Source organism: Elaeis guineensis, chromosome 5 (genome assembly GCF_000442705.2).
Source record: "Elaeis guineensis isolate ETL-2024a chromosome 5, EG11, whole genome shotgun sequence".
In the NCBI taxonomy this organism is placed as follows: Eukaryota; Viridiplantae; Streptophyta; class Magnoliopsida; order Arecales; family Arecaceae; genus Elaeis; species Elaeis guineensis.
The window spans coordinates 6646957-6661314 of record NC_025997.2 but is presented as its reverse complement, the minus strand read 5'-3'; the positions used below and the strand labels follow the sequence as shown (position 1 = coordinate 6661314).

The 14358-nt window shown below is 38.9% G+C and overlaps 2 protein-coding genes across 3 annotated transcripts; one reads left to right on the top strand and one right to left on the bottom strand.

Moving 5' to 3' along the window:
• The first annotated feature begins 2886 nt into the window (after positions 1 to 2886).
• Positions 2887 to 3975, top strand: LOC105044692 (putative calcium-binding protein CML19). The gene has a single exon (XM_073256930.1). It carries the CDS (start codon positions 3065 to 3067, stop codon positions 3566 to 3568), a length of 504 nt encoding a protein of 167 aa, XP_073113031.1. The 5' UTR covers positions 2887 to 3064; the 3' UTR covers positions 3569 to 3975.
• Positions 3976 to 4381: 406 nt separating this feature from the next.
• On the bottom strand, positions 4382 to 10132 carry LOC105044568 (potassium transporter 1). 2 transcript variants are annotated; one of them, XM_073257286.1, is made up of 9 exons: positions 9928 to 10132; positions 9055 to 9298; positions 8510 to 8755; positions 7588 to 7638; positions 7211 to 7471; positions 7027 to 7079; positions 6824 to 6938; positions 6479 to 6733; positions 4382 to 6376 (listed from the first exon to the last, which is right to left on the bottom strand). In XM_073257286.1, the coding sequence occupies exons 1-9, from the start codon at positions 9979 to 9981 to the stop codon at positions 5370 to 5372; spliced, it is 2286 nt and encodes a 761-aa protein (XP_073113387.1). In that variant the 5' UTR covers positions 9982 to 10132; the 3' UTR covers positions 4382 to 5369. The 2 variants fall into 2 exon arrangements, with proteins under 2 accessions (XP_073113387.1, XP_029120308.2); XM_029264475.2 differs by having other exon boundaries at positions 6479 to 6938.
• Positions 10133 to 14358: the final 4226 nt, after the last annotated feature.

Sequence of the window (14358 nt, the reverse complement as noted above, 5' to 3'; positions counted from 1 at the left end):
TTATCAAAGAAAAGATTAATCAGGGCCAGATCTGCATTACCTATATTCGGTCCTCTGATCAGGTGGCAGACATTCTAACAAAGGGCTTAGCTCATTGTCCTTTTCTAGATTGACTGACAAGATGGGGCTTCGAGATATCTTCGCCTCATCTTGAGGGGGAGTATTGGAAGGATTAAGCTTAATTGGAAAAAATATCTAATTAAAGGACCAGGGATTTATTCCATAGCATATTCTTGGTTATTCTTTGGCATATTCTTGTTATTCCCTATCTGTATTTGGATCTACATATTTGTATTTATAGGTCTTTGTACACACTTTTGATTAAGAAAGAAGAAATAATATCTCCTTCTCTTTCATCAACAATTGTCATGAAAGCACTCCATGTTACCCATCCAAACTACTCCCACTGAGCAAGGTTTTAGCCACTCGAATTCTAACATCTCATACCGAGAGCTTATGTTGATGTGAATGACAAGTTATTCTAGAGGCAGGGGTCAAAAGAGTTCTTCTTTCTTGTGGAAGAGCGTAATAAAAAGGAGGAGGGAATAAAAGCAAGAAACACTGACAGATTAGCTGGTATTCTCACGCATCCATCCAATAGAGTCAGGCGGGTGAACAAATTTTATAGGATAGCAGTATAGCTTTTGTTATCTGAAGCAAAACAACGGACCCTTGCTTGGGAGATCCTCTGTACCTCAAAGAGCACTCATTGGTGACCCATAACTTCTAGATGACTTGATAGAAAATTGTTTGATTTCTTATTAAAAATAAATTGAAAAATATTGCAATCTCAAGGAACCAAGACCAGATGATATTGAAGATTCTATATCTTCAAACTTAATGATCTAAAAAGTCTATACATGTTCTTTTAGAGTAATGAATGAAAATAGGCTGAATTTTTATGGAGGGGCTGGTTGAGTTGCTGAAGTCGAAGATATTAGACACCAGGGAGCTAGGTTTGATCCTACTTTCATCTTAGTTTGATCGGATTTCCTCCTGTCCTGGATCTTATAGGAACTTAACTTTTTCGTATATTTATAAAGAAAGAAAATGATGGAAGCAATAAGGATATAAGTCAGAAAAGGCAAAAGCAGCCTAGACTTGAGGCCTGGCAGCGGCTTTGATTGTCAACTTAGAATGGGGACCAAGAAATCTTAAACGTCTTCAGAAAAGATCTCGTGTGGTGGTGGGTACCGAAGGACGTTTTCCACATTTAATTAGCATTTGCAAAGAGAGGTAACTTGCCTAAGGCTAACTAACTTTTTCATGAGTGATGCCGCAGTTTCGTTTAAGGCATTGTGCAACTTCAGTTACCAGCCAACATGTCACGTACAATTTTATTGTTAAGCAAGTTCTTTGAAGAGTTATGGGGACCTCACAATTATTATTAATGAAGGTCCAGAAAATTAGCCCATGGCATGATATCCTAACTTAGCTCTTCCCCTCTGCAGCCCAACATATACATCATATAATCCACACCAGAGGGGGAAGAAATGCCCTTTTTCCGAAAAAGAAAACTCAATGTCACCCTCCCCTCATTGATAAAAGTGAGAACTTTGAGGGTTAATTACGATCAGTATGGTGAAAAATGAGCCTCACAACATGCATGACTAAATCAGTCCAACTCATGCCGATGCGACAATTCAAACATATCTTTATTGCTCCAAGGCAATCAAATTGGGACCACCTTAACCAATTTCAAACTCAGGACTAGCAAACTTTAGAGATGATCATATGTCATCCAATACGAAGCCCTACAACTTGAGCTGATATTCTCTTAAATCAACATTTATCGATCCCAAGTCAATGAACCCCATCATCTTAGCTGATGATTTTTCTGCCCTATGCAGAAGGGCATCTCCTCCATCGTATTGGAAGTGAAGACTACCATGATAACCTCCCACAATTTATACCAAATCTTTATATGGTTACAGTACAAATATAAACTTTTAAGATATGAAAGATTCGAAATCGCAGCTATAAATAAGCTATAAGTAAGGCCCTATAAGAAAGATGTGCCTTTAGTACCAGCTTTATTACCTCCATTGTTATTCAGCTTATTTTTCTTTCTGTTTTTCCTCAAAGGCAATCCGGTAAATCCTCTAACCCTTTTGTTATCTTGCATATGGACATAGATAGCCTACGTCAGCAATCCAGAAGCCGCCGGCGACAACTATTATTCTTCAAAAAGATACTGCAATAATTCTTTAATGACCTGGGTTACGTTTCGGGCCCTGGAGTCCACAATTCCGGTCAATTCGTTTTGATCGTATCTTCCTCGTATTTTTGATGTACCAGCTTCATTTTCTTAAGCAATTGGTGATAGCTTCTGTTAAATTTAGTACTCCTTTAGTCGGAGAAACCGCGAAATCTACCGAAAATCCTCTAGGATTTCGACTTCTTCCCACGGTTTGCACAGGTTTCTCAACACGTTCCGAGTTTCCGATGGTAGAATGAAATCAAATCATTCGCAGCCATCGTTGAGGCTTCCGAGAAACCCAATTCCATCGTGGGAAACAATTTTGCCTCCCATGGCCTTGGAACGTGCATCTCGCCTTATTTAATTCTACAAGTGCAAGGACATAGGTTCCACCTATCGTCTGTCAGCCATCAGTCATGGCATCATCAACAGCGTTAAAAACGGTGTCTATTTGACTCTTTGTGCCGTTGAACCATTGCGTTCACCCACCGCAAAATGAGGTATTGATCACTAAAATCCGGACCGTCCAATTTCTGCGTCGTTTCCTTCTCAAACGTCCATCATTTTAGACCTCTCCGTGTTCCAGAATCCAGAGTACACCCTTTCAGACGGTAGTCTTCATCGCGTGCCAGCTTTAAATCCTTCCCAAGCTTCCAAACGTATATCATTCCACATCCAAAGGACCAAACCCGTGTACGACCTCGTCCCTTCCCTTCCAAACATATAATTTCCGTGCATGCCTACACGTTTCGTCCAACTTTGCATGCACGTCTCCAGTCTCCTCTCTCTCTCTCTCTCCATAGATATATATAGCTCTGATGTACCTATAATATCCAATTGCCTTCTAATCTTTCTCCACTTGGAATGGCTTTCTTCCTGCATTCCAAGACAAGGAAAGAAGCTGCTGCTCCTCTGGATTCATTAGCTTCGGAAAAGATAAGCGATCACCGGGAATTCGAAAAGGTCTTCGGCCAATTCGATGTGGATGGAGATGGAAAGATCTCTCCTGCCGAGCTTCGGCTTGTCATGATGAGGACCATCGGAGAGGAGTTGAACCTCGAGGAGGCGGAGGCGGTGGTGAGGGCGGCCGACAAGGATGGTGATGGGTTATTGGACTTGGAGGAGTTTGTGGGGTTGGTAGGGGTGGAGGAAAAGGAGGAGAAGGAGAGGGAGCTGAGAGAGGCGTTTGGGATGTATGAGATGGAGGGGGAGGGATGCATCACGGCCAGGAGCCTGAAGCGGATGCTGAGCCGGTTGGGCGAGTCCAGGGAGCTGGAGGAGTGCCAGGCTATGATTTGTAGGTTTGACCTCAATGGGGATGGGGTGCTTAGCTTTGACGAGTTTAAAGTCATGATGATGCCGTCCTAGAAGTTGCGTCTCCGTCCAGTTCTTTGACTTTTCAAAGCATACATGGGGATGCCTCATAAATTGGGTTTGGATTGAGATTTCAACTCATTGATTGTATTTTTTTTTTAAGTTTTGTATTCGTAATTCTTTTATTAGATTGTATATTCTCTTAGTTATTCTAAAGATTTCCACTACAGATCCATAAAGATTGATCATGAACAACATTCCTCACCTTTTCCATGAGTGAGGTGGTGGTTGGTCTGGTCTGAATTCAGATTCAAATTATTTAGTTGGCTATGCTCCTATGTGGTGACTGTTTGCGTCTGTATGCAATAGAATCGTATAAAATGCAGGCGTAACACCATCATAAGATTTTTATGTTAGTCAAAGTTATTTTTATGTTTTTCATTTAGGAGTTGTTTGGTTGTTTGAAGTTAGACAGGTTGCAAATCCAATTATAGCAATTGGAGTTGCAGACTGTTTGCGTCTGTATGCAATAGAATCGTATCAAATGCAGGCGTAACACCATCATAAGATTTTTATGTTAGTCAAAGTTATTTTTATGTTTTTCATTTAGGAGTTGTTTGGTTGTTTGAAGTTAGACAGGTTGCAAATCCAATTATAGCAATTGGAGTTGCAAACAGTTCTTGGAAATCTTGAAATTCTAAAATTTATTAGGTTCCTGTTTTCCTTGTTTCACAAGTAATTTAGGTTGTATATACTCATCATCACAGGTATCATACAATGTGAAACTTTTTTGATGTAATCATACATTTCAGACCATGAGAACTCTGAGCCAGATCCAAACACTGAGCAATTAAGGTCAAACGAACATTGGAAAATCATAATACTGGTGAAACTGGTACGGTACAAGAATCTAGATAAGAGAGGAGATCAAAATCAACAATTTGAGCATGCGAGAATGGTAAACTTGCTTTACATTGTCAGCATATATAAAAGCGCATTATATCTTTGAGAAAGAAGAATAATAAAAATAAACTAACATATTTTGTGAGGTGAAAATATACATCTAAGAGCCAACAAATTTAACTAGATGAAGCTTTCTATTATGCTTGTCTTGCACTCCTCAACAATCACTGAACCATGTTTTGCCCTGACTCCATGAGATGAAAGTAAGCATGGAGTGAAAGAAAGTTGGTGCCATAATGTGTTAGGCATGGACAGACCATTCAAAGTCATCATACAGTTTGACTACCACTGTTTCTTCTGGCAAGAATTCATATGTAGCTGGGTATCAGGAGAAGTTCATCAAGCATTCTGTGAAACATAAATAGAGGAAGCAACATAACTCGGTGAAATATACCCAAAAGGAAATAAGCATGAGCTAGCTGTAATTATTTTCTGCAGCAAAACCCATTTAGACAGTACGTGCAAATAACTTTTTTCCAGAGACAAGTCATCATCTCATTTTTCCTTTTGTTCTTGTATCTTTTATGGCCAGATGATCCAAAATTATCTATCCATCCATCAAAGACTATGCTCCTTAAAACCTACTAACATGTTGAACGGAAGCTTCTTCATGATAACATAAAGAGCAATTTTGCATCTTTGATAAATAACATTCTCAGTTACCATCAAAAGAAGATAACTAGCATTCTCATTTTCCATTCCGTTTCTTGAAAAGCAGGAAATCATGCATTTAATAATCCAGCACCTTTCTTCAGACAACATTAATGGAATTGTCATTTGAACCAATTCAACAACCATCACTAATGAATCATAAAGGAGCTTGTTTGTGTTTGCTCTGCTTGAAGATGATCAATAACTTCAGTGGGTGGAGAAGAAAACTACTTTTCTTCCATTAAACATAGTAAACCATACCAACTTCAAGCAATAAAGAGTGGGGCAGCTTTAAGAGATCATCAGGTCCTCTGCAATTTTTGCTAAGAAAAGCATATATTACATCAATCACAAATTTCTTGATGAGGGATGATGATTTCTTTGCCTTGGCATATGAACGTCCCAGAATGTAGACCATACCAGATTCCTTGGCTTTCAGAATCTCCAAAGATTCATCCTTACAAAAAGAACCCTCCATAAGCCTGAAGTCCCCCCCTTTCACTAAATATGTATCTGAAGAAGACAGCAAATCCTCCTCAAATTTTCGACCTGTTACACATGGCATGAAAATATCAGGACATTCAGGATTTGATACCCTTAATTCATAAGCTTTTCCTTTGTTTAGTGTCTGCAAGTCGTCTTCCATTTCCACGAATGCTAAAATTTTACACACCAGTATATTCTCAAAATCATAATTATCTTGCTGCAGATCTTTGTAACCATAACGAACTATGCATCTGAACATATGAAACTCTTTTGGCCCTATCCTGCCTATAAGAAATCGCTCCCCTTCAGAAACAAAGGGAACTTGGACTGATTTGATACAGACAAAAACTAAGATCTGATGAAATGCTGGCAAGTTTGTTGCAAAATGTCCAAAAACAGCTGGCACCCCGGTTGCCAAATCAGCATAGACAAGTCCAATTCCCGGCACCCGAACCATTCCTAGGGTGGGCCCCAGATCCAAAATTCTGTTTACTGAGACCTTATTCTCCAAATCAAATTCATGCTTTTTTAATGTCCCATAGTTCCATATGTACATCACACTCATAAAGATCATAGAGAGAACAATTGGTATCCACCCCCCTTCTGGAATCTTGATGAGGGATGCTGAGATGTATAACAGTTCTATAGATCCAAAAAACACAAGAAAAGCTATAGCCATCATTATCTTCTGCTTCCATGCAATTATTATCACCAAAGACATCAAGCAAGTGGTCACAAAGATGACGATTGTGACAGCAAACCCTGCCAATCATGCCAATGATCAGATATGGCATTCATGAAGATCTAGCACTATATAAAATGATCACACCGAAACACATTTTGTTAAAAAGATAAGAGCTGTACCATATGCATGGCCAATGGTGTTGGTGTTCCTCAAACCAATTGTGACAGCTAAGCATAGACACATGAGAATCCAATTGACTTCAGGAATATATACCTGTCCATATATTTGGTTTGAAGTATGGACAATTTTCACACGAGGGAAGCAACTCAGGGAACAACACTGGCTTATGATAGAAAAGGTTGCTGATATCACAGCCTGACTTCCAACTATTGCTGCAAGAGTGGCCACTATGAAGACAGGCCAAAAAATAGCTTCTGTACATTGAGAAAGCTTTTGTAAGTAGATATCACAACATCTAATATGTTGAAATGAATAAGTGATAAACCATTGACAATATATCCTGCCTGGTATAGCTTTATAGAAGCTTCGTTGAATATCCTCATGGTGTTTAGAAAGAAATGCAGCTTCACCCATATAAGCAAGAATGAGACAGGGATACACCAGAAAAGAAAATGCCATCTGAAATTACACATCATTTAAGTATAAGGGAAGCAAATTAACAAGAAGATCTAGAAGATCAAAAACTATGAAGGAAACAAGCATCCACCTTGATTGAAAGTGGAGAGAAATGACCCAAATTAGCAAACATTGTCTCTGCACCTGAAGTAATTAATTATATAGAATTAAACAATATTGGCACTTTTGGATTCTTCAATTCAGTTAATATAGTGGAAGAAAAGGTTCTTTACAGATTTGGCAAATTTAGAGAAATGTATGGCAAGAAAACATACCTGTAATACAGAGCACCACTCCTCCTAGTGACACCCAGCCTTCCACGCCTGTACTTTTGAGGAATCTAAACATATATAAGGGTGAAAGAGCACGGATAATACTTTGATTCCATCGAAATATATTATAAATACCAATAACGCCAATGCATAGAAGCCATGCTGTGACAATTGGTGCAAACAGGAAACCAACTCGGTGTGTCCCATGATGCTGGAGAGAGAAGAGACCCACCAAGATTGCACATGAGATTGCCACAATGTAATCTGGAAAAGTAACAACTGAGTGAAACTGCTTTACCTTAAAAACAAGTCATGACTGTGCATGCACTATCATAAAAAGGAAGGGAAGGGAAATCAAGTGAAGGTCCAATTGTGCTTACTCTCATGGAGATGTGTGATTTTCACTCCAACACCCGAGACTGCAGAAAGAACTGAAAAAAATCCACGCAAACTTCTGTTGAGTTTAAACCTAAAGGAAAAAATGTAGAAAATAAATATGGTCTCAATTATGAGGAATTACTTATTATTTCAGTACTTGACTGCTTAGAATCTGAATGAGGTTTGCATCCAAACTGACCAGCATATTCGAAATTGTCATTATGGATTCAAAAATAAAAAGACAACCCCAACCCACCCACCCCCTCCACTCCCATAAGGAAAAAAAAAAAGAAATCGAGGGAAGACTGGAAGAGAAAAGAATAGATTTAAAAAAAAATAAAAAAGGTATGCACAGGATATCAGTGGTAGCCCCAGTAAAACTTCTAAGAAAGTTATAAAACATTTTTAAACCTTCTTTGAGACTTAATCAATTAATTTTATGCATGTTGTCCCTTTGCAGAGAAAATTGATGCTTTTTTTATTAATTATTTTACCAACTTGGGGAGAAATCTTTCATGCACTTTTTGCTTGAAGCATGGAAATTGTGTTCATTTAGAGTTTAAATGTACACATTAACCTGATTTTGAGATATGAGGTAATGGAGGTACCAGAATCTGTGAGCACATAATGTGAGGAGAAAACTAAAAATACTGTAGATTTTAAAGAAACTAGGCAAGCACATCAGTCAGCAGTGGAATAAGAAGACCACATAAATGATTACAAAGGAAAAATACATTCAGCAAGAATTGTCCTACTCCTATAAAGTATCTACTTCAAGAAAAAGATCAATAACAAAAACTGATCCCCTATAACATCATATTGACATAGGAGCATCTTCACAACCACCAAATTGCAGCAACTATAAATAATAGGCTATTTGCTAGACATTATACCAACATATTGAATATTGGACATATAACTTACCTGAGATTGTTGGGGTAAGCACCCCATCACCAATTGTCATACAAGTCCCCAGCAGAACAACTATAAGCAGACCATTTCGGAACCTTGGATGTTTTTTGAATAACTCCTTGAGCATAGAACTCTGCCACGTGTCTGCAGCACCTTCCATGTTATAGGTTGACAAATTCTCATCAGCTGCTTGCTGATTAGGTAGAAGGCATAACTTTGCATGTCTGCAAAGCAGAGAATATAGTGCAAACGGACCACCTGATCATAAACGGCAGATGATGAAAGCCATTAGTTACAGCAAAATGATCTTTCAACTTTTCATGACAGAAACTAAATACACCATTCAGTGAACATACATCTTAATTGACACAAGTTTAGTGAAGCAATTCTTCCTGTTATTGATGTCATCTAGTTTATAAATTCACTCAAAAAGTCTTTTAGGTGTATCTGTTCTTCTGAATACAACTTATCAGCAAGTAAACATCGAGAGGTAAGATTTCATGAATGATTTAGTCCAAAAGCATTCAATCAAAAAAAAGAAATGCTCAAAATCATACCTTCACCATTATCATCTGCTGACAATACGAAATAGATGTACTTGAAGAGAGGAATGAGAGTTAAGGTCCAGAAGATGAAGGAAAGCACACCGAAAACCTCCTCATCATCCTCATGGAGGCTTAATTTCCCTGAGAAGGTTGTCTTGTAAACATATAAAGGAGAAGTACTCAGATCTCCATAGACCACCCCGAGACTCTGGTAAGCAAGTGTCAAGACAGTCTTGCAGGAAGGTCTTCTCCGGCCCTGGTCCAAGTCACAGAATCGAACACAAGCTAAATTCCAATGGGATACAAAACAGCGGTAATGCTATGTTGGCATCAAACTAAAACAAGTTTCCGGATTGAAGGCTGAAATCCCAATGGACCGTATTATTTTTTTCAGAGAGAGAGAAAGTTCATATCTTATGAACCAATGAGGATACCAACCCCAATACAAATATCTGGACAGCATTAAAATTAAGGAAAAATAAATATAGAATGAAAGAAAAATAAAAAAGCAAAAACAAAACCGGCAAGATTGAGCATGGATTCAACAATTTCTCTGTCTTTTTCCTTGGTACAAGATTTAACAAGCTCTTGAAGCCCACCATATGCACAAGTAGGCTAATCACCAACCGTACAGTACTTTGCTGAGCAAAGAAAAAGACATTAACCACGCAACAAAAACGCAAACCTTGATTTGGCTTCAAAAAACACTCATAAGAAGCAACATTTACAAGTAAATGAGCTTTGCACTAAACCCGAAGCCCATGGCAAACCCAAGAAAGGTGAACTCAAGACAACCCCATACTGGCCAAACCTATCAACAGGGGAACTCAAACCATATGCCAGAGCAAAAGGAAGCTCAAAAGAGAGAAAGAGCAGAGAGTTTACAGCGGGAGTCGAGCCTTCCTCTGAAGCAAAGGATGGTGGGTTGGCAAAGCTCATGGTGATAAAGGAGTAGTAGGTAAACCAAAAGAGTAGGAGTGCTGCTGCTGCTACCTTAGGTTGGAAAGGAAAGAAAGAATGAGCGAGGGAGAGAAGGGAAGGGTGGATTTAAAGAAGGGACAGGGGAGTGGTGAGTGAGCAGCGGGTGGGGTGGAAAGTAAGTTGGCCAGCGACTTTAGTGTGAGCTCAGAGGAGTTGTGCCACGCCCTTGACGAGAGCCTCTCGCTCTCTCTCTCTCCTCTCTCGCTAGACGGACCCCACGCCCCTCGCTGCTCCATCCACCCCTACCATGCCTCTCAAAAGACAGCCAACGCCTGCCTTGGTTCCAGTGTGGAGTGTGGACCACTGGATTAAATTGTTTTACCTTGTCTCCATTTCAGTCAAAGCCAAAAGAACACGAAAAAATATCATTTACAATTTCTTTTAACCCAGTAGTTAAAGGGTAGCTTGATCCTTGAAGAGAAAAGAAAATTAGATTCATTCCTTCAAAATGTTAGCTATTCACGGGAAATGGGGGTACATGTGGATGTTTCCTTCGTTAAAATAGTTAAGCTCATGTTACTTGATACTATCAAAATGGCTGGTCTAGCACATCTGATCCGGTCCATAAGGACCTAAAATTTGATGGGTCAGACTGGACTAGGTCCAATAAAAAAATAAAACACAATATAGTTGGCCCAGCACAGTCTTTTATGGGCCGATGGGTCTTAAACTTCAAATGACTGAAGAGTGAAGAGTGAAAAAAAAAAAAAAGACAGAGAGCCCGAAAGAAGAAGAGCCTTGAGCGATCGAGCCTGGAGAGTAGAGAGAGACTGAGAGAGTTTGAAGAGAGGTCGGAGGTGGCACGAATCTGACTCGGACAGTGGAGAGACCGAGAGAGCCTGAGGAGGAGGAGCCGCGGTCAGATTTGACTGGGAGGTGGCAATGCCTCGAGCAGTCAACCTGGAGAGTGGAGAGAGATCGAGAGAGTCCGAAGGGAGGCAGCATGGATCTAACTCGAAAAGTGGAGAGACTGAAAGAGTCCGAGAATTAGAAGGAGCTGCGGTCGGATTTAACTCAGAAGTGGTGGCACCAACGATGAGGAGGAGAAGGAGGGGGTTGTCCGATGGCTGGATGGAGAGGCGTCCATTGACGGAAGGGAGGAGGGGCTCGGAGGAGGAGGGGGATCGTCTGGAGGTTGGATGGAGGGGCATTTATCAGCAGAAGGGAGGAGGGAGATCGCCTGGAAGTTGGATGGAGGGGCGTTCATCGACAGAAGGGAGGAGGGGACCGGCATATCTTGATTCGTGATCGAATCCGAAGGCCGGAGGGGACGGCACCGGCGATGAGGAGGAGGGGGTCTGTAGAGCTGGGAGGCGACAGGGAGAGAAACCGACAGAGGGGTCATCCTGCTGGTCTGTGGCAGCAGCCGACGATTTGAGGCAGCAGGGCTCAAGAGTCAGAGATTAAAAAATAAATAATTTTTTTTAAATTTATTTTTTTAAATTTTTATGGCCCATCGGGCTAGCCCAACCCAACCCATATTAGCCTTGGGCTGATGTGGGGCGGGCCAAACAGGTCCATTTGTTATTTGAGCTATTCATATGGCAGTCCAGCCTACCCCATTTACAGAGTTGGGCCGAGCTAGCCCTGTGGGCCAAGCCCATTTTGACAGCCCTATTACTATTGCATTCATTTACAAATATATATAACACATTAAGATTTTATGATCGAAAAAAATGAATAAAGAAAAGATAAATTTTTATTATTGTGTGAGACAAATAAAGAAGAAATTCTAATATGCTTTCTAAATCAATAGAAGATTTGATATGCTTTCCAAATATATGAAGGATTTGATATACCTTCCAAATACATAGAAGATTTGATATACTCTTCCAAATATTTTACCTTCCAAATATATAGAGGATTTGATATGCTCTCCAAATATATGAAGGATTTGATATGCCCTCCAAAAATATAAAAGATTTGATATGCTCATTCAAATATAACATTCTCTAATACACTCTCACAAACTGGAGTATGGAGGTCCGTAACACCTAGCTTGGATAATAAAGTATAAAATTATTCCCTACCAAGAGTTTTAGTCAAGATATCGATAAGCTGAAGATAAGAACGAACATGATAGGTTGCAAGCTGGCTACTTTGAATTTTCTCACGAATGAAGTGACAATCTAACTAGACATGTTTAGTGCATCATAAAAGATCGGATTTGCGGCAATGTGTAAGGCTACTTGGTTGTCACAATGGAGATACATAGGTTGGTGATATGTAATACCAAGATCAGAGAAGGTATTTCAACCAAGTGAGTTCACAAAAGTTGCGGCCATAGAGTGATATTCAGATTCTACAGAAGATCTGGCAACAGTAGTTTGTTTCTTAGTCCTCCAAGAAATGAGATTAGAACCAAAAAAAATGATGTAATCAATTGTAGATTTCCTTGTCATTGGACAGCTGGCCTAATCAGAATCACAAAAGAGCTGATAACTGAAAATTACTTTGAGAGGTGAGGTGTATGCCATGTGATGTTGTGCCCTTCAAGTATCGCAAAATTTGGTAGGCAGCATCAAGAAGAGTTTGCATATACTGACTTAATACATTAACAGAATAAAAGATGTCAGGACGAGTAATAGTAAGATAAATCAATCACCCAATTAATCATCTATAAATACTAGGATCAGGTAAAAGATCCCCTTCATCATGATGTAAATAAGATGTTGCTCCATAGGGAAAGAAACTAACTTACAGCCAAGATAACCAGTATCCTAAAAAATATTAGTAACATATTTTCTTTGACTAAGGAAAATATCTGGATCAGAACGAGCAACCTCAATACCAAGAAAATACTTGAGCAAGCCTATATCCTTAATGTAAAATTTAGATTGCAAATAGGCTTTCAAGCAACAAATAGAGTCATTGTCGGTCCTAATGATGATAATATCATCAATATAAATAAGGATGGTTGTGAAATAGGATCCACTGCAAGAAGTAAAAAAAGAATAATCAGTAGTAAATTTTTTAAAACCAGCCTCCTTGAGAGCAGTAAAAAATTTGGCAAACTATTGACAAGATGCATGTTTGAAACTATATAATGATTTGGGGAGATGACAAACAAGTTGCTCCCTCTTATGAACATAGTCAGGAGGAGGAGTCATGTAGACTTCTTCATTCAAATCACCATGTAAAAAAGTATTATTAACATTCAATTGGTGAAAAGGCTAATGCTTCATAGAAGCAATCGTAAGAAGACACCGTACAGTCACAAGCTTTGCAATGGAGGTGAAGATCTCATGATAATCAATTCCCTCAATTTGTGTGTATCTTTTGGCTATCAAACGAGCTTTATAATGCTTAATAGAGTCATTTGCTTGAAATTTGATTTTGTACACCCATTTAGAATCAATGACATACTTCCCAAAGGGTAAAAGTTGCAATATCCAAGTGTTTTTAAGTTCCAAAGCTTTGATTTCAGTATCCATAGCATCCCTTCAATAAGAATATTTGACTGCCTGTTGGTAACTAGATGGCTCTTTATGAGAAGAGATTGAGGACAAAAATGCATTGGGCTGAGCTGAAAAATTAGTAGTCAACAAATATGGTACTATAAAATAAGTTTTATTGAACTAACAGATTTAGAAGAAGAATGGATGGAAGAAGTTAATGCATCAATGGGCTTTGCATTTTGTGATGATGTGCACACATAATCGTCTAAGCAGGCATGACATGAGGCCTTTGTGGACAGTGGAGGAGGGGACTCATTTCTTGGAGCAGAATTGTCCTCAGAAGGGAATGATCAAGAGAATCCATTGGCAGGTTCGATATTATTTAATGCTTCATGAGTAGTTGTAGGTATGATAATGGGAGAGGTTGTGGGATGAATAAAGTCATAATCAAAAGAATATGGGTTATGATGCGAAATCAAGATAGGTTTATCATGAGCAACTTTAATATTTTGAAATGGAAAATATTCTCATGAAAAATGACATCATGATTGGTAAACACTTTTTTTGTGGATAGATCGTGCAAACAATAACCTCTTTGTCCATTCGGATATCCAACAAAGATGCATTGTTTAGCATGAGAACCAAATTTATTTTTTAAGAGAAAATTATTATGGGCATAAGCCAAACAACCGAAAACTATAAGATGGTCATACTTAAGTTTAGATTATAAAAGCATTTCACGAGGAGTTTTATTATTCAAAACAAGAGTTGGCATATCAAATCGTCCATATATTTGGATGCCATGAGGGATAACCATAGAGTTCAAAGCAATTATTGCGGTTATGACCAATACCATTGCAATAATCATAAGTGATATTAGACTTATCTTTATTACGTCCATTACCATGCTATGAAATATGAGTGCGAGCAACTAAAA

Coding starts and splice junctions, on each gene's coding strand:
- LOC105044568 (XM_029264475.2), bottom strand. CDS start 9,981: ATGAGCTTTGCCAACCCACCATCCTTTGCTTCAGAGGAAGGCTCGACT. Junction 7,639..8,509: donor GCTTACCCCAACAATCTCAG/GTAAGTTATATG, acceptor GATTTTTTTCAG/TTCTTTCTGCAGTCTCGGGT. Junction 6,939..7,026: donor TCTCTCCACTTTCAATCAAG/GTGGATGCTTGT, acceptor GTGTAATTTCAG/ATGGCATTTTCTTTTCTGGT.
- LOC105044692 (XM_073256930.1), top strand. CDS start 3,065: ATGGCTTTCTTCCTGCATTCCAAGACAAGGAAAGAAGCTGCTGCTCCT.